The following is an 18,741-nucleotide window of genomic DNA, read 5'->3' as shown; positions in this document are numbered from 1 at the left end:
ACAGACACTGGCATAGAATATAGATGCCAAGTGTAATTTGATGTCCCATCGGGGCTGTCAACTCAGGATCCCAGCTGCTCATCCTCCCTCCTGTCTCTTTATAATTCTACTCCACTTAGTTACTTGAAGATTTCTCCTCCACAGCCCCTTCTTTCCTGTGTCCCCTGAATCCTGTTTACTTAACCAGAGAGAGTTGCATATATCCACACAACAGAGGCCCTTGATCATCTCACCATCTTCCTTGACCCCCCCAGTACAGTGAAATGGCACTTTTAAGCTGGTTCTGTTGTGTCTGAGAATTTCACTCTCTGCTACTCTGCTAGCTACAGTAGCCTGCTGCTAGTAGTTATGAGTCATCTCTGCCATGAGCCAAGAGAACGTAGGAATGGGATAACACACACGTTGCCTCATGAAAGGAATACCAGGGAGTTCCCTTCATCTCTTGAACATGATACTCAACGGGATCTTTTTATGTTGGGCTATTTCCTTTCAAAACAAATATTTTCCAATGTGTGCTACTGTTTACAAGTTACTCTTATATTCATTCTCGTTTGACCCTTTCAACAATACTACAAAATAGTAATATCATCCCCATTTTACAGATGAGGAAACCAAGGTTCTGAAAGGGGAAGGTCTCAAGACCTCAGCTGTTTAAAAAATGACTTCAGAGTCAGACCAAGATTTTTAACATTCCCATTTCACCATGATTAAGACATTCTGCCAAACAGTCTTCCATCCCCAAATATCTCAAGCTAGTGACCTTTCACCTATAGGCTCTAGAACTAACCAAATGGAACCTAATGGAAACATCTTTGGAAGTAACAGTGCTAGAAGGCCCTGGAGCTTTGTCGTCTTTGTCCGATTAGCTTTAACCTAAGAGGGGACTGCTACAACTGCTTATAAATCTGAGGCATCAACTCTGCATAGCAAAAGCCTGCCTCTGGTCCATGCTGGTCTCTGGGAGAGCCAGTTCTCCTAGCTGGAGCTAAGGCATGAGGAGGTAGGGCTATCATTACAACCATTTAAGAACACAACATACAAAGGAAAAAAAAAAAAAACAAACAACTTTATTTACAGTTGAAAACTTTAAACACAAAATTTTGGGTTTTGAATCTGTGATGCTTCCAAGGTCTCTGTCTTGATGAAATGGGGTAGCAGCCGCAGGGAAGCCAACACAGGGGCCAGTCCAGGTTATCTTACTCAAGAGCATCACATGGAGCAAGGGAAGGCCTGCAGTGGCAGAGGTGGTGGGTCTGTGAGGGGTGGAGAGAGAAGCAGCTCAAAGGGGAGAGGCCACGAGAGAAAACACTCGCAGCTCTCCTCTGCACCCCAAACCCTCCTTTCCCCGAAGAGCAGAACTGCTCTGATTCTTGCCACAGGCCAGACCTTTGGTGCCCTACAGCAGAGTGCAGAGGGATATTACGTTAGAACCAAGGAAGACGCTATTAATAATATTTACAGCCAATATACTATCTCATTTATTATTTACCCTTCACAAGTCTGTGGGAGAAAGCAATGGCACTCCACTCCAGTACTCTTGCCTGGAAAATCCCATGGGTGGAGGAGCCTGGAAGGCTGCAGTCCATGGGGTTGCTGAGGGTCGGACACGACTGAGCGACTTCACTTTCACTTTTTGCTTTCATGCATTGGAGAAAGAAACGGCAACCCACTCCAGTGTTCTTGCCTGGAGAATCCCAGGGATGGGGGAGCCTGGTGGGCTGCCGTCTATGGGGTCGCACAGAGTCAGACACGACTGAAGCGACTTAGCAGCAGCAGCAGCACAATTCTGTGTAGTATATATTATAATTAAGCAAAGGGGAAAACTAGGGTTCCCAGGGGTTTAATGGCCTGACAGTGATGGGGCTTCCTGGTCTACTTGGCTCCAAAGTCTTTGTGCTTTCTGCCAGACCTTGATGGCTCTCTGGAGCGCAAGAACAAAGAGCAATCCCTTTTCCTTGAAGGTTTTGGGCTCAGGGCTATAGAGAAACGAAAGTCCACACCCTCTTGTTTATGGCCTTGGAGTTGGCTGTACTAAAAGAACGGGGTTAGTACACTCTGTTACCACTGCCCCCTCCCCCCAAACATGGCTAACACGCCGCCTCCTCCAGAGCACCGTGGGTCCTGGTGTCATAGCACAGGCTCAGGCAGAAGTCTAATCCCGGGTTCTCAAGGAGAATGTACAAAAATGTACGAAAGCACTTTACAAGTTGCATGGTGCCCTGGGACCTAAGCTCTAATCCCTGACCAGGCACTGTGTGAGTAGGCATGGTCCCTGCCTCAAGGAATTCTGAGTCTAGAGAAAACCAGACCAACACATCCATGATACACTGTGTTAAATGTGGGAACAGAGATGTGAATCAAGTACTGTAGGGACACCCAGGAGGGTACCAGGGAATGATTCACAAACTGATATCAGCCACACACTCCTGGGAAGGACTGGAGGAACTAGGATTAGTTAAAACTGCAGATACACAGTATGTATTTCTGTGTATCTGAATTTTACATTATAAAATACATGCCCAATGTAGAAAATTCAAGCATATACATAAACTGAAAAGAAAGTCTTCAGCTATCTCTGCTCTGCAGAGGTAACCATTACTACCAGTCAGCAATCCATCACTACAGTAATTTCTGAAAGATTAATTCTAAATAGCATCATGTGTATATAATGTACTATATCTTGACTTTGTCCCTTAATGTATCTTAGAAATTTGCCAACACATACAGATCTACTTCTTTCAAGGCTATATAGTATTCCATGGACATGATGTATCACTCTGTATACCGGGTTTCAGGGCAGGGAGCTTTGCCTTTGTACTGGAGGGACTGGAATAGAGCCATTCTCTCCTCCCTGCCCTTTATAGCTGGCAGGGTTTCTGACTTTCAGGGCAGGGAACAGTGTTACACACCCAACAGATATGCAGATATCTGCTGCCCTGCTCCCTAGACCCGTATTTCCGTGGAACCTCTCCTCTGGCCACACTGCTGCAGGGGCGTCTCACTGGCCTCCAGCCTGTCCTCCACACTTCTGAATAATGTCAGTAAGGGTGTCCTTCTGCTCAAAAACCTAGAGTGGCTCCTGCTGGCCTGGTTCTTTTAGGACAGCCAGGACACCATTTGGAATCTCAGAAGCATGGTGGACTCTCTCCCTGGGGTGGGAGGGGGCTGGGGGTAGTTGTACACACTGCCTAAAGCTCACCCCCACCATGGAGTTAGTATGAATACGTCAGCCTGCGCTGGATCTCACATCTGTCCTGGCCTCCTCTAGCCTCGCCTCTGTTTGCTTTTCACACCTTGCTCTGGCTGTACTGAATTTCTGGCAGTCTCCCTAACACTTCCTGCTGTTTCCTGCGGTTTGTACCTTTGCTCACGCTATTCCCTGTGCCTGGAATGCTCTCCCATTTTAGCTACCTGACAAGCTCCATTCTTGTACTCAGCTGAAACATCTCTCCTGCAGTCCTCCTAAACACTCCGGGCAGACACAAGCATTCATTTCCCTTCATCTTAAAATCTCCAGCCCGGTGCTTTACTGCACTGTACTTTCCAGTCCCCTAAGAGACTGAGTTCCCTGAAGGCAAGAACTGGGCTTTCCAAGTTTGTAGCCTCATCTGCAGCATGGAGCCTATCTTAATTAATTAGTTCTTAGTTGTGAAATGAATGAAGGGTTAGCCAAGATGTCTAACCAAGGTGTCTTTCAGCATCTTCCTCTACAGGAATGTATCACATCTACAGGAAATCCCAGGTTGAGATGTGCACTAAAGTTTGAGAAATACTGCCTAGGAGGACTTACACTCAGTCATTACAACAGCAGCTTCACATCTCTTATTATAGCCACCATCCACAGGTGCAATTAATTTTTAACCTACTGACTGTATGAACGTGAATAACACCTCATTGTAAGCTATGATAGCTGTAAAATTATGTGCTATGCTAATTATATTTTCTCCTAAGAGACAAATATTAAAAAACATTCATCCAGCACTACCTTGGGCTTCCCTGTGGCTCAGTTGGTAAAGAATCCACCTGAAATGTGGGAGACCTGGGTTCGATCCCTGGGTTGGGAAGATCCCTGGAGAAGGAAAAGGTTACCCACTCCTGGCCTGGAGAATTCCATGGACTGTAGAGTCCACGGGGTCACAAAGAGTCGGACACAACTGAGCAACTTTCACTCACTCAAAACTTGAAATTAATGTTAGTCCTGAAGGTTCCACCGCCCCCACACCTCCGCCATGTGGCTGTAAGTAGCCAAGAACCCAGTGCACTGGACAGCAGGAAAATCCTGTTTTGAAAGCCTGAGTGTCTCTTGGAAAAGAGTGGCTGTGCGCTCTGACAGCCCTGCTAGTCTCTCTGTGATCCCCAGATCTGGTGCTGTCAAGCAGTAGAGATCTTTCTTTAAATTCATTGTTCCCCAAATTCCCCTGAAGATAAGACTCAGCCTTCCCTGATAGCTCAGTTGATAATGAATCCACCTGCAGTGCAGGAGACCCCAGTTCTATTCCTGGGTCGGGAAGATCCGCCAGAGAAGGATAGGCTACCCACTCCAGTATCCTTGGGCTTCTCTTGTGGCTCATCTGGTAAAGAATCCGCCCACAATGCGGGAGACCTGGGTTTCATCCCTGGGTTGGGAAGATCCCCTAGAGAAGGGAAAGGCTAAGCACTCCAGTATTCTGGCCTGGAGAATGCCAAGGACCGTTTAGTCCATGGGGTCGCAAAGAGCCAGACATAACTAAACAAATTTCACTTTCAAACAAATTCATAATAAAAAGCTTTCAAAGGACTCACCGAGATAAAACCTAGGTTCCTGCATCTAGAGTTGTATACTGATAGAAAACTTTACTTTCACTACAACCAAGGTCAGGATCTAAGATAAAGCACAAAAGAAGTTGTGAAAGGAAGGACTTCATAGGAGGCACAGCTGACTGAGTGACTTCACCTGTCTTGCCTCCTTCCTACACTCCTCTATTTCCAGCGCCCAGGCACAAGGCCTCTAACGCCTGATAGGTGAATTCTTGATCTGAATGCAGTAGATTCCTGCTGGACTGATACCATCAAAAGATTATCTCCTTCTGTGTCTTTTCTGATTGGAACACAGTGACTTCTCAATCAAAAGACAGGCTGTTATTTCCCTGCGGCCTTGCTACTCCAGGTCAGGGCCAGCATCAACGGAGAGCTGGTCAGAAATGCAAAACCTCAGGTCCCACGCAGACTGAGTCAGAACTAGCACCGTAACAAGACCTCCCGGTGACTCATATGTTCACTAAAGTTTGAGAAATACTGCCTAGGAGGACTTAAAAACATCATCTATACTGGCTGTGAAACATTATTCCGCCCAGACACTACCTGAGGGATCTGAAATACTCCTTTAGAAATGAAGAGATCTTTGTAACTTTACAGCTGGGGAGAAACATGATGGAAAGATACCATACTCCTGGGGGAATTACTCACCTCTTTTCCTGACTTTCTCCCAAATTCATTACTCAGAAACCCAAATTGAGGACCCCGTCTGTGGAATGCCTTAAGGTCAGACTACCACTCAGACCCCCTACACTTTAAAACCTATGAGTTTTCAACTTGGTAAAGCTGGATGAGATAATTAAAGTACGGTTCTTAGCTCAGAATGTGAGCACCAGAAATATTCACTAAGTGACAGAATTGCTTTTACTCTATTGTCTCTAAATATAAGCTAAGAAAGATTTAATTTTGAGCAAGTCAAGGTTAGAAGACTAAGTTGAAAGTATCACATATGGCTCTTTAAATTTAAATAAAAATAAAAATTGAGTCCCTCCGTCACAGCAGCCACATTTCCAGTGCTCAACGGTCACATGTAGCTGGAAGCTACCACAATGGACAGCACAGATGCAAAACATTTCCACCGGCACAGAAAGGAATGCCCCCTGGACAGTATGGCTGTAGAGGACCTCTGGAGCATCAAAGGGCACCCTGCGATTTGTTCTGCTTGGGGTTGTTTGTAGGCGGAAAAGAAGGGCTTTCATAGAGGCAAAGGTTTACATGACGTTCGCTCATAGCAGGTGAGGAGAGGAGGGTTGATGATTGCCACCTTCAGGAAGACAAACTCCTAACATGGATTTCCAGTAACTTTCTTAAGGGACTCAGAATCAGAAAAATGTAGAGAAAAGACTGCAAACATAAAAGGATTTCTAAACTTTACTGTTTTTAATGATCTTCTGTCCTCCAGTGGTGATCAGTGGTCAGTCTTTAGAAGGAAAAGGACCAATGAATTCAACTTTAGTTTGGCCCAGAAAAGACAGGGAGGGAGAATGAACCACAGTGAGGGCGTGGGGATAGCAGGTTGAGCCTGGGGCCCCCAGTACCGTCAGAAAAGACAGTTCAGCCTGTCAACTGGGCCTGAGAAGGGAGCATTTGGCTGGACAAGGGTCCACGTGAGCTTTCAGCACACACTTGTGCATTCCTACCCTGGCATTTGCTCACACCAGATCCATGCCTAAAATGCCTGACATTCTCCCTCTCTATTAACTCATGTAATAAATTTTAACTGAATGCCTTTAAGTTGCCAGATGTTGTGAACACAAAGTAAGTCACAGATGGAGGTATGCACAGTCGTTAAGATGCTCTGGTATTTGACTAGACCTCCATTTGAAAAAAATGGCAGAATCCAGAAAAATAAATTCTAGATACTTCTGTAAGAAAAACTACAGAAATATTAGGCATTAAATTGAGGTAGAAAGGACCTTCTTAAACAAGATTAAAACACAACACAAGGGAAAAGATTAAAAATTCTGATCCCATCAAAATTAAGAACTTCTCTTTAACAAAGGATATCACCAAAGTTAAGATAAGCAACCCACTGCTAATTTTTTTTAACATATATTCAGGACAAAATGGCCACAACATAAAAAATAAGAACTAAGATGCAGAAATGTACACTTAATTCAAGTCAAATTGTATAATTATAAAGTTTGTAATTATTCAGATATATGCTACAGATATATAGCATATCAGTTTTAAGTACTACATAGTTTTACATGAATGATATAGGAAAAGTCTTCCAGACATATGTCAAATGGAAATAAAATAATGAGCAAATATTGGGTTGACCCAAAAGTTCGTATGGTTTTTCTGTAACATCTTATGGACATACCTGAACAAACTTTTTGGCCAACTCAATAGTATGATGCCGTTTAGGAAAAAACAAAACCTCTCCAAATTAGATTGGCAAAGAAAGGCCCCATGGACATACATCAAGACTGATATAGCAGTTACCTCTGAGAGCAGTGGCGGGGGGGGGGGGGGGGGGGCGGGGGCGGGGAGGGGCATGCAGAAGGAGAAGGGGGGTGCTTTAGCTGTTCTATGTGAAAATTTTCAGGTGAATTATGTTGCTTTCCTAACTAAAAATAAATAACCAAACGAAACATGTGAATCCTGATTGGATTTCTTTTAAGAGCTAGAAAAGTTACTTTGTGGATAACTGGGGAAGTTTGAACTTGTATGTCAGACAACATTATTGTGGTTATGCACGATGTTCTTATTTTTAGGAGTCACTTGCTGAAGAATTTAGGGGAAAGGTATCAAGAAGTCCTCCAACTTCCAGATGGGAAAGAAATGAAGGGAAAGAAAGGAAAGAAGAGGAGTGGGAGAGGAACAGAGGGAATGGGAAGGGGAGGCGAGGGGAGAAGACAGAGAGACAAAAGCCACAGCAAAATGCTACAACAAGAAAGTCCAATATTGGCAAACTTAGGTGAAAAGGGGAAAAGTGTATAGGCTTCAATGTGCTGTTCTTCCAACTATCCTGCAGGTTTGAAAATTTAAAGAAGAAAAAGGAAAGAAAGGCAAAGCGCTGCCATCCTTTACCTAGCTGGAAGTGCTCAATTTCTTTCTTGAACTCATACTAATACTTAGCAACATCACGCATATTACTAGTGATCACTTCGGAGAATGTGTTTTTATTCCCCATAAGCTCCTAAAAGGTGGAGGCATCGTTCAAGTTTTTCTCCCACTCTCCATGTCCAATGTCCAGCACAGAGTGGGCGGTAAGTAGCAAGCCTGGGTAGGAAGTGAGTCTTGGTGGGCTGAGAAATCTGTCATATTCACCTCTGAGTCTGGCAAACACAAAGTCAGGGCCTGGGACTGCAGCATCAGTTCCGCTGAGAAGCTTGACAAGAGAGTCTTCTGGCTGCCCAGGCTGCTCCCAATCACCCAGGACTGCAGCCAGGTCTTTCTAAGTGGGACTGCTGAACGAAGCGAGTGTCTAAGAGTGCTGTCAGAAAGTGCCCGATGGTTTTCAGGTTGATAGTTTGTAAACTATAAAGTGTTAGAAAAATGAGGTGTCCCACTCAACCTTTCTCTTTTGATCCTTACAGTGACCCTGGGAGACAGGCATTATCACCACTGGACAGATGAGAAAAACAGGCTCAGGGAAGGGAATCGACTTCTCTCGGGACGCACAGAGAGAAAATGTGCTCAATCCCGCATCTTCAGTTCTTTCCACCAGACCGTGCTGCCCTCTCTGGGATCCTGACTCCTGATCAGGAAAGACACACTTACCTGATTCAGTCTCCCTCTGGACTACATCTCCCCACACTGTGAGATCACCACAGGCAGCTTGGGTTTATTGTTGGGGCCTGTGGGAACATTCTAGGAGAGAAAGCACAGTGGTGATTCCTCCACTCTGACACCCCTCAACACACACTTACCGATGCCTGCCAGCCCCTGTGCTAAGGACTGACAGCTCACAGGCTGATCTGACAAGAATATAATACAGATCAAAGAGAAAATGTATAATCTCAAAAAAAAAAAAAAAGAAAACCCCACTCATCAAACTCATGACATATACAAATGTAGTAAGTTATAAGACAGAGTAGAGGACACAGCATGAGCACACTCAGGGCAGGAAGGAGCAAGAGGCAGGGATGTGTATGCATCCCTTAAATAGGGCGGGCTAGTAGCCTGATGTGACGAGAACACGGAAGTGGCAGCGGCAGAAGGGGCAAAAGAGGTGGTGGAGAGGGAGGCAGGGACTCAGTCATGAAGAACCTTGGATACAATGCTGAGGAGGATTGCATCAGGTAGGTGAAACAGCCAGCAGAGGCCGAAGCTCCGTTCGCACAAGAGAGGCTAACTTAGGGCCCAGAAACCTTGGGAGGCACACGGTCTCTCCTCCCTGTGAAGCCTGGCTGAACAAGGTCTCCTGCTCCTCAATACTAGTCAGGCAGTACAAGGCCAGAATGGCTGAGTCAGAGGTCAGCACCACAGGACTCACCTCAATCTTTCTCATCACCAGAAGTCCATCAATGATTTTTCCTGTGGGAAGAGTGTGAGCTGGACTTGACTACTCATTTGCAGAATATTTTCCAGACCCGCAAGGCACATTCTCAGCCATTATCTTATTTGAACCTCAGACTAACGTTACAAAATTAATATTGAGTGGAAATGAAATGTTTCCCAAAGTCACGGGTAGTAAGGAGCAGAGTTAGGGCTCATACCTAGGTTGGAACAATTGCAAAGCCCCACTGTACCATGCTGCCTGTGTGGTTATTTCTTCATGCTGCCACCCCCTGCAGACACACCCACACCTACACAGACACATTGCCCGGGTGGCTACTCACTACATCATACGGCCCTTTCGTCATCCCCTCTAACCACATATCCTTCCCACCCACCACAGCTTCTACCTTCCTGACTACTACCCAGGGCAGTTACACCGACTGAACACATGAGCTGGGGGCCCAGTCCCTTCAGAAGCTCCATGCTGGGTGAGGGGACCTGGACAAGGACAGGAACAGGACTTACCAAACACCACGTGCTTCCCATCTAGCCAATCACACTTAGAGCAGGTGATGAAAAACTGGCAGCCATTTGTGCTGGGACCACTGTTTGCCTGATGGAAACCAAACAGATACACCGTGAGTTTTCCTGGCCACGTCAGCTGAAGGGCCGAACTCCCTAAAAGAGACTATAGCCCTGACTCCTCTGTGCTCTTCCAGCAAATCTGACTGAGCATCAGCTGTGAGCCAGGGTCTGACCTAGGCCCCAAGGACACAGAGAGGAACAGAATACACAATTTCTGCCCTCAAAGAGCTAGACCCTTCAATAACTATGCATGTCTCCTACAGTGTGAATTTTTATAACGGCAAAAATTGTTTATGGAATCTGATTTGCTGTATTTAGGCCAGTACTGGTGGTAACTGGATCACACGTAACGAATTAGCTACCAGCTCACAAAAAGCCTGTCACTTGTGCCATAAACTCTTTTGTCTGAATGGCTCTGTACTGTCCCGAAATAATGGTAATAAAAAAATTTAAGGTGCAAGAAGTTGCCATGCTAGTGCTATGCTAGAAAAAAGATTCCGTTTAATTAATGACGTGCTTTTTACAGCTACACCCCAAATCCTTTATTGCTCAATTTTATAGGAAAAATTAGCTTTTAAAATTAAGGATCTGAAATTCTCCAGCCATACCCCTTTCCTTTTCCTCTCTTGAAATTCTTTGTATCATTACACTTAACAATGCATTAGCAATCAGCAAACCCATATCATGTTTCAGCAGCACTAGCTTACCAGGTGTCTGTGTAACTATGTGAATATTTCACTGCATACTTCCCTTGTTTTGGAAAAAGCTGAGTAGAAAATGGAAACCTGAAAGCACTAGTACTATTAAAAGCACAGCTCTCATAAAAGTAATACTATGGAAACAACACTGGAAATCATCAGATAGGTCACTAGCCTTCACTGGATGTTTAATGGATTTAAATTAGTTGAGTCTGTGTTTAACATTGAAGGAATGAAAATGTGTAGGAAATACATTAGAGACTTTGTCTAGAAGGGATTTCACTTTATATTTTGGAAATTCCCCATGTGAGATGAGACTATTTTGGGGTTTTGTTCATGTATGCAGGAACATCTCACATTAGCAAGGACTGCCTGAGCCAGTGAGAACAGACCTAACTCTGGAATGAGGGCAGACTCCTCAGTGGTCCCACTTCTTCCTTCTTCTCTTCTCTTCCTCCCTCCCTCCCTTTTTGTTTTTCCTATCTATCTACCTTGCTGCTCAGTGTATAAACACTTATTAGTAGGCAGGTAGGCAAACGGTCATACGACATGTGTTTTTCGTCAGTCATTTAGCCAGTCTTCCGGCAGAATAGCTTACTGGTTCAGAGACCAAGCTCTGGAGCCAGATGATCTATCTTGAATCCCAGCCCCACTCCTGCCTGTGATCTAGTTTAGCTGCATAACCTCTCTATGCCTCTGTTTCCTCATTCGCACTATCTCAAAGGGATGCTGAGGATTAAAATGAATTAATGCAAACAAAGTTGTTGCTGAGAATATGCTCAACGTTAGCCTTTATTCTGATTATCTTTCAGTCATTCATCAGTATCTGCTTGGCACCTTTCGGTGTCAGGTAGTCAGGCTAGGAGATCAATGCGAGTCAGTCTCTGCTCTTGAGGAACTCATCATGATTTAGTGGAGAATGGAAGCAGCTGTGCTACAATTGCTACAATTAAAACAACTGTGCTACAGGATGGGTGACAACACGGCTTAACCAGTGTCAGCCTGAAGGCAGCAGAAAGCAAAGTTTCCTTCCACCTTTTTCTGACCCCTCCCCAGATGCTAACAGAGCGGTATACACCTAGAGGGGTTCCAATCCTCATGACGACAACCCAAACCCACCTAAGCCCCTTCGGCACGGCACCATGCTTGCCCAGCCTGACTTTTCTAAAAGGAGGTTTGTACGCTGTCGCTGTCTGTTTCGCCAGGCTCACCCGAGTGTTATGGCAGCCTCCTAACTGGCTTCTCTGCCCCAGCCTCTTCATTCCTATCTGCCACTCAAACACTGCAGCCAGGATCTTCGTTTTAAAACACAAAGTTGACCAGTCCTGCTCAAAAAAGTGTATGGCTTTCCACATTCCATGAAATCAAGTCCACATAACCTCATCCTTATTCTGGCATTTAGAGCCTTTTAGGAGCTAGACCCCGGAGAAGGCAATGGCAACCCACTCCAGTACTCTTGCCTGGAGAATTCCACAGACGGAGGAGCCTGGTGGGCTGCAGTCCATGGGGTCGCTAGGAGTCAGACTCGACTGAGCGACTTCACTTTTACTTTTCACTTTCATGCATTGGAGAAGGAAATGGCAACCCACTCCAGTGTTCTTGCCTGGAGAGTCCCAGGGGCGGGGGAGCCTGGTGGGCTGCCGTCTCTGGGGTCTTACAGAGTCAGACACGACTGAAGCAACTTAGCAGCAGCAGCAGCAGTGGGAGGAGCTAGACCCACCTGCCTCTCCAGTGGTCTCTAGTAGATCATTCCCTCCCCCATCCACGACCTATGTTCTCATCACCTTCCTCACTTTCTGGCCCTTGTCCATGCCACCCTGCTATTTCAGGGTCACACATCTTCTGTCTACGCTGTTTTATCTGGTAGAGAACTTCTCTGGATCTTTGCAGCAATTACTCTCATTCCTTGGGGTCCTCACAGTACTCTTACATACACTGAGGTGACCTCCCCTTAGTACCCTGATGGCATGAATTATACACTGGACTCATCACCCAGCATGTGTGCTTCCCCCTTGGAGGGCAGGGATCAGATCTGTATCCTCAGGCCTTACCACGAGGCCTAAACAGTGGATGTCAACAATTTTTACTTGACGGATGCCTGAGTGGATGAGTGGAAGTATGGGCAAGCAGACAGAGAATGTGCTTGTAAACAATGGGTCTGGGGGAATGAGAGTTGGGGAACTGACAGAGGGAAATAGGTGATGACAAGAGGGAGGGAGAGGGTTGGACAGTGAGAAGGAAGCAAGGTGAGAGGGGTAAGGGCAAATGAGGAGTGAGGGGTAAGTAAGGAGTAGTGAAGGGGGAACAAGCAGGGATGTGTAGCTGGGGGGCTAAAGCAGGTGGGCAGGGGGACGGAGAGAGCAGCAAGATGTTTGAGTGGGGTTGTAAATGGGCAGACAGGGTCCTGGGAGTGGGCAGGAGTGGTGTGAGCCCTGAACAGGGTGGCTGGCCAGCAGGCGGGGTGAGGGAGAGGCAGGGGCGAGTGGCGTGACGGGTGTGTGAACATTGGGTCTTGCCAGCACAGCTGGCTGCATTCTAAGCAGCAGGGGTGGGTGCCCAGCCACACGTCCTGGCTCACACAAAGTAAGAAAACACACAGCAGAGTTCGAGTTTGGTTCCCTGGTTGGCTAGTGGGTCCAACCCAAAAAATCAAACCAGACTGAGGAAAGAGGTAGGCGGGGCAGAGCTGAGTCCTGGGTCAAGCAAGGGAAGGAAAGCATTTCTTCCTATCCCAAGAGACTGTGCTGGGCCTCAGAGGGGCCCAGAATTCAGCTGGCTGTAAACCTAGCCCCAAACACTGACTGGTCCTCACTTACCATGGAAAGAAGGCCTGGAGCTGAGTGTCGAAGCTTAAAATTTTCATCTGCGAACGGCCCCCGGTAGATACTGGCAACTCCAGTACCATCTCCCTGAGCAGAGAGAAGGGAAGTGTTAGTGACTTGCGAGTGTTGGCTCTCAAAGCTCACAGGAAGCAGCTGCTGCACCCGAAGCCTCGCTGCTTTAAAGACTTCTTACTCCTGCAGGCCACTTTGGGAGCCACACCTCTTTAACCCTCTCCTATTATCAAAACAAGCCCCATCCAAGGCATGTGCAGCCCACAACTTGGCTAGGGTACCTCACTGAGAAAAAAAAAAAAACAGGTCACACAGCTGGGCCTCTAGAAAGGTGGGTTAAGACACAAGCAAAACAGAGGATAGGAAACAGTGATTACGTATGTAATCAACGCCCTTTCCAAAGACTCTCTTGCCTGCAGTCGTATATGAGAATCCATTTAACTGACTACTTTCCCTCTCCTCTCAACTACGCAGGTGGGTGGGCTCTTGGAAGTCTAATCTGTACGAGAAGATACCATCCTTCTGGCTAAAGTCAAGGTGAGGGGAATTTGAGGGGAGAATGTAGGGCCAATCAGAGTTCCTTCTATGGGAAGCAGGAAATAAAGTATCTGCTCTCTGGAGACTGAGTTTGTACTGTGGAAACCTGGAAGTTGCAGGTGACTATCTTCAGGAAGGTGGGCTGGAGAAGAAAAAGGCACTGCAATACACATGTGTAGAAAGCTCGAGAAACAGAAAGAAAGGACTGCTTGGTTCTGTGACTCTCTAGTTCCTAGACCTATTTCTTCCTTTGGCTTCCACGAAACACCTCGTCATAAATCCCCAATTTTTGTTTAAACTAGCCCTATTTGTGTTTTCCCTCTGCTCTTCCAACAACTCCATGGAACATGCATTATCATCCACCCCATTTTTCAGGTGAGTGAACTTAAGTCAGGATAATAAAGCAACCTGACGAAGGCTTTGCTGTAGTACCTTAAACAGAATCCCAGGGGTTTAAAGTTAATATTGAGAGACTACCAAAGACCAATCTCTGCCAGCCAGTTAGTAAACAAAAAGAATATTGGGTACATGATGGGATGTGAAAACACTGACTGAGTGCAGAATCAAGGGGCCCTTACTGGAGCAAAGACCACTAAAGGGGATTAATGCAAGCCAGAAGGGAAAAACCCCTCAAACTGTTTGATTAAAAGTTATTGGTACAACCAAGCTCTGTATAGTGGAAAGATGGGCTTTGAGTTCCAGATCTATCATTTATGAGCTGGGGAAGTCACTTCCTATCTCTGAGCCCCAGTTTCCTCAACTAGCAAGTGACAATGAAATCACCTACTCTTTACAACAGTGCCCCAAAGATGCAATAATAGTGTCTATGAGAAGAACTTTTTGCAATCCACATAGCTCTGTGTAAATGTGAGCTATTGTATCTTTGTCGTTATTGTTGTTTCGTCCCTAAGTCATGTCTGACTCTTGTGACCCTATGGATGTAGCCTGCCAGGCTCCTCTGTCCATGGGATTTCTTTAACTACACATAAATACACACATACATATAGAAGGGAGAGAAAACATGTTCCTTTCCAATTAAAAAAAAAAAAAAAAACCTAGAGAAAAGATCAGTTAATACATCATTTTCTATAATCACACTATCTACTGTGCTCCAGAAGCCAGAGTAGGGAAAATGACCAAATTGATTTGCAGGACAAAAAACAGAAAGCAACTTAAATCTTCCAAGATAGTGGACTGATCAAATAAATTCACTGTCTTTTCCTAAGGGAACAGTAAGGAGTTATTAGCAAGAATGTTTTGGAAGAAGATAGCAACAAGGGAAAACACAGTGACTGAGCATAAATTTTTAAAAGTCTGTTAAAAGTTATATTTGACATACAAATGTTTGCAACATTAAGATGGGCAATTGTAAAGTAAAATGCCAAGAGTATATTCCTTGAGACGATTTATTTTCATTGTTGTACTTTTGTTTTGCAACCAGAAAAAACACATTATTTTTTAAATTTTTAAAACACATTATTAAAACAAACAAGCAAATATTCTTAGTCCAACTTTAGAAGGTCTCAAATTCTGCTTCTACGCCTTGCTCATTCTATTTTTTCTGCCCCAAGGGTGGCTCTGAGTAATTTCTTCTCCCTGACAGCCTTCTGGCTGACTAACTGCTAACTCTAGAGCAATTAGCAAGTGATCACATGTGCCTAGCAATGACCCATAAGAAGTTAGTCCTATCCCTGCTAAGACAATATAGCACTATAGAAGCCTTTGGAAGAAAAGAAAGAACACAGAGAATAGCATCTTAGCCCTTCTTAACTGCCAATAAAAAAGGATATGGTCACCCCAAGCCCTACTCTAATCAGTCGTGGCCAGGGGTTGCAAACTTAAATGCCTATAGGAGTATGTGACGTAAAGAAGGGAAGCCAGTGGTGGGAACTGTGGTGAAATAATAAGGCCATACCTGTCTAAAGGGAGCTGTTACTTGACTCAACCAAATGTTGCTGCATGAGAAACACAGGCCAAGTGCACTCCTACTTTTCAGTTGTAACAGAGAAAACAAAACTCCAGAACTTTCCGGAAAATTTCCCAGTTTCACAACATCATACAGATGATACAAAGCATATCTGTTTCTGATTCAGCCCCAAATCTGCCACTTTGTAAACTTATCTGGGTAGGAAAGATAGAAATCTTAAAAAGACTCCTAAGAGTCAAACTAAACATACATGTAAAGGATAAAGAATGTCTCCCAGATCCAAGAAAACAGCAGCATGACTAACCAAATGATATCAATAAGAAAGATCATGCACAGAAATGGGTGGGTATGGACAAACGTAGGTTTAAGAAAGCATAAATGTGGTTTATTCAGAACCCTGCAAGGTTGGGAAGCTTGAAATGGGGATGCATACAGTGGCAAGAAAAATCATGCTTAGCAATGAAGGATTAATTCAATGGGTTCTCCTAGTGAATAGGGAAAATATCCTTCCAGAACTCTCTGATTCCTTGCCCACTTATGAACTTGATTAAAAAAATAACAACTCACCTTTCCAGGCACTGGGATACCAGAAGTGAATGGGAAATCAGGGCATAAGCATTTAACTCACTGGAAAGGGACTTGCCCCCATTTAGAAAAAGTAACTGTAACTGATTTCTAGCTAAATTCCATGTGCCCAGTTAATTTGGGTCTGTCATGGATCACCTATGGGTATGCTGGGAAAGTCAGTTCCCAGCCCTAAAAGACTGAGATTTGGAAGTGAGTGACTCAATCAAAGTGCTAATATGTTATCTAGTGATGCAGCGAGTAGCAGCCATCAAGGATTCCCATTCCCACCTCCTCCCCCAGCAAACTTGGCTACTGTTCTCAGGTCCCCAAGGAGCAGCTTCAATAACAACAACAAAAACAAAACTTATAGGCCCTTAATAGGAAAGGAACAGTACTTACATTAACAAAATCTCCACCCTGAATCATGAAATCTTTTATGACCCTGAAACAGAACAAAGGATGCTGGGAGAAGATTTTGTGGTTTGGAATAACATTAATTTCAAAATATAATGTTTACCACTTAAGTCCTCAAATCAATGGTTGAGTTCACAAAAACATCCCTTCTCAAGAACTAAGAATTATGCTATGGTTTTGTTTTCCTCTGAAGAGACTAATCCCCCAAGGAAGTAATTCTAAACCATACTAATAGTAATTTTAAAAGTCCCCCAGGATGGCTTGCCAAAGGCCTTACCTGTGGAAGGTGCTCCCCTTGTATCCTATCGGAACCCCATCTTTTCTATAAGCAAAAAGAAAGAGACTTGAAACAGTAAACAGGTAAACATAGGCCTTTCACGTTTACCATACAGTCGAGCCAGAGACACCCTTCTAAAGATGGTCGGGAGAAGAGAGACGAAGAAGGCAAATGAACTGAGGACAGACCCATAGTAATACCTTCTATTACTGTCACCAGCAATCATGCAAGGCCTGCCGGTGATTCCCCAATACCCTCAACTGCAGCCTCAGGACAGCCCTCAGGAGCAAGCAGAGAAGTCAACCACGCCAGAGACTGACCTGAATTCTCCTGTGCAGAACTGCCTGAAAAGGAAAAGAGTGAACGATTCAGTCGCCATGGCATCACAATTCTGAGCGCCCCTAACCTCAGCGGGAAGGGGAACGTCGGCGCTAGCTAGCCCACCAACTGGCTGGTCAGACGTCCAGGCATACAGATTAACATAAACTGAAAAGGGGACGGTCAAGACTATTCAGAGAGATACCCAGAGAAGTCAGATCTCAAGGACGGTGAATGAACGGATAGAGGTAGGCAGAAGATTCCACAGACAGGCCCAGCTTCTCGTTTGGTTTATCCAGCAAATAACATCTTCTTACCTAAAATTCTCCGCCGTCTTAGGCACAACGTCTGCAAAGAGCTCAATCTTCATACGACCAACCTCCTGCAACCGGCGAGAGACGTTCAGAAAGCCCAATCCAAGCCCGTGAAGGCCTCACCGAACAGGGAACCCTCGGGCCCCCATGCCGCTTGGTCTCTCCCACCTCCGCCTCCGTAGCCTACTCTTCCTTTCCACCCGGTCCCTCCACCAGCGGGGCGCTAGGATGCGCAAGACTCCTCCTCTTCCTACTCCCTCACCCCCGCCCCGCAGGTCGGTAGGTGCTGGTTCAATTTCACTTTTTGGCTTCCCGAGTTTGCTACACCTGAGGAGGTGATCTGCCTGCCAGACCGCGTGCACGTTCCCTTTGGCATCGGGCTGGCTGGCTGCCAAGACCTCACCTGGCCGCCAATGCTGACATCAAAGAATACCACGGGATTGACAGGGCTTGAATTTGCCACCGCCATGCCTCTGACCCGGAAGCAGAAGTCGGGAGCGCGGGGTTCCGGCGATCCTATGCTCCTGCTCCGCCGGGAGGTGTTTATTTCCGGCGCAGGCGCAGGAAGAGCCGCGGGGCGGGGGCGGGTGGGAGGCGGTCGGCCCCGCCCCCGGAAGCTCTCTGCCTTCGATGCCAAGCTGCGCGCTGCGTGGGTGGCCGCGGCTTCCTTCCGTTTTGACGAGTCGCAAGTTGTTACCTCACCTGAGTCTCCTTGAGCGCTGAGTCCGGAGGACATCCTCGGCATTTTTTTTTTGCTCGAGCCCCAGGGGCCTCTCATTCACTTGGATACAGTAAGTGCAGTACAGATGATTCTCGCTCAGGCTACGGGGCTTGGACTAGGCAGTCTTCAGGATCTGATCAGCCTTTGCAGCCAAGACCGTCTGAACCATCATATGTGCGGCTTCTTACCCCTTTTCACTAGTCTGGAGGCCCGGAAGCAAAAACCGTGTTTATCCTCAGCGCTTAGAACAGCCTGGCATATAAGGCTCGTTCAGTATATTCAGCACTTTCTTGAAGTCAGGCACTA

At 45.7% G+C, this 18,741-nt stretch overlaps 1 protein-coding gene across 4 annotated transcripts; it reads right to left on the bottom strand.

The window, feature by feature from the left end:
- Positions 1,046-18,254, bottom strand: PPIH (peptidylprolyl isomerase H). 4 transcript variants are annotated; one of them, XM_005678602.3, is made up of 10 exons: positions 18,118-18,254; positions 17,718-17,782; positions 17,403-17,426; positions 17,083-17,127; positions 16,791-16,833; positions 13,343-13,435; positions 9,769-9,856; positions 9,239-9,279; positions 8,524-8,613; positions 1,046-1,253 (listed from the first exon to the last, which is right to left on the bottom strand). In XM_005678602.3, exons 1-9 carry the CDS (start codon positions 18,181-18,183, stop codon positions 8,545-8,547), a joined length of 534 nt encoding a protein of 177 aa, XP_005678659.1. In that variant the 5' UTR covers positions 18,184-18,254; the 3' UTR covers positions 1,046-1,253; positions 8,524-8,544. The 4 variants fall into 4 exon arrangements, with proteins under 4 accessions (XP_005678659.1, XP_005678658.1, XP_005678660.1 ...); XM_005678601.3 differs by having other exon boundaries at positions 1,046-1,230; XM_005678603.3 differs by lacking the exon at positions 1,046-1,253 and adding an exon at positions 5,729-8,236.

The sequence above is a fragment of the Capra hircus genome, chromosome 3, assembly GCF_001704415.2.
Source record: "Capra hircus breed San Clemente chromosome 3, ASM170441v1, whole genome shotgun sequence".
NCBI lineage: Eukaryota > Metazoa > Chordata > Mammalia > Artiodactyla > Bovidae > Capra > Capra hircus.
This window is presented reverse-complemented; position numbering and strand designations above follow the sequence as displayed.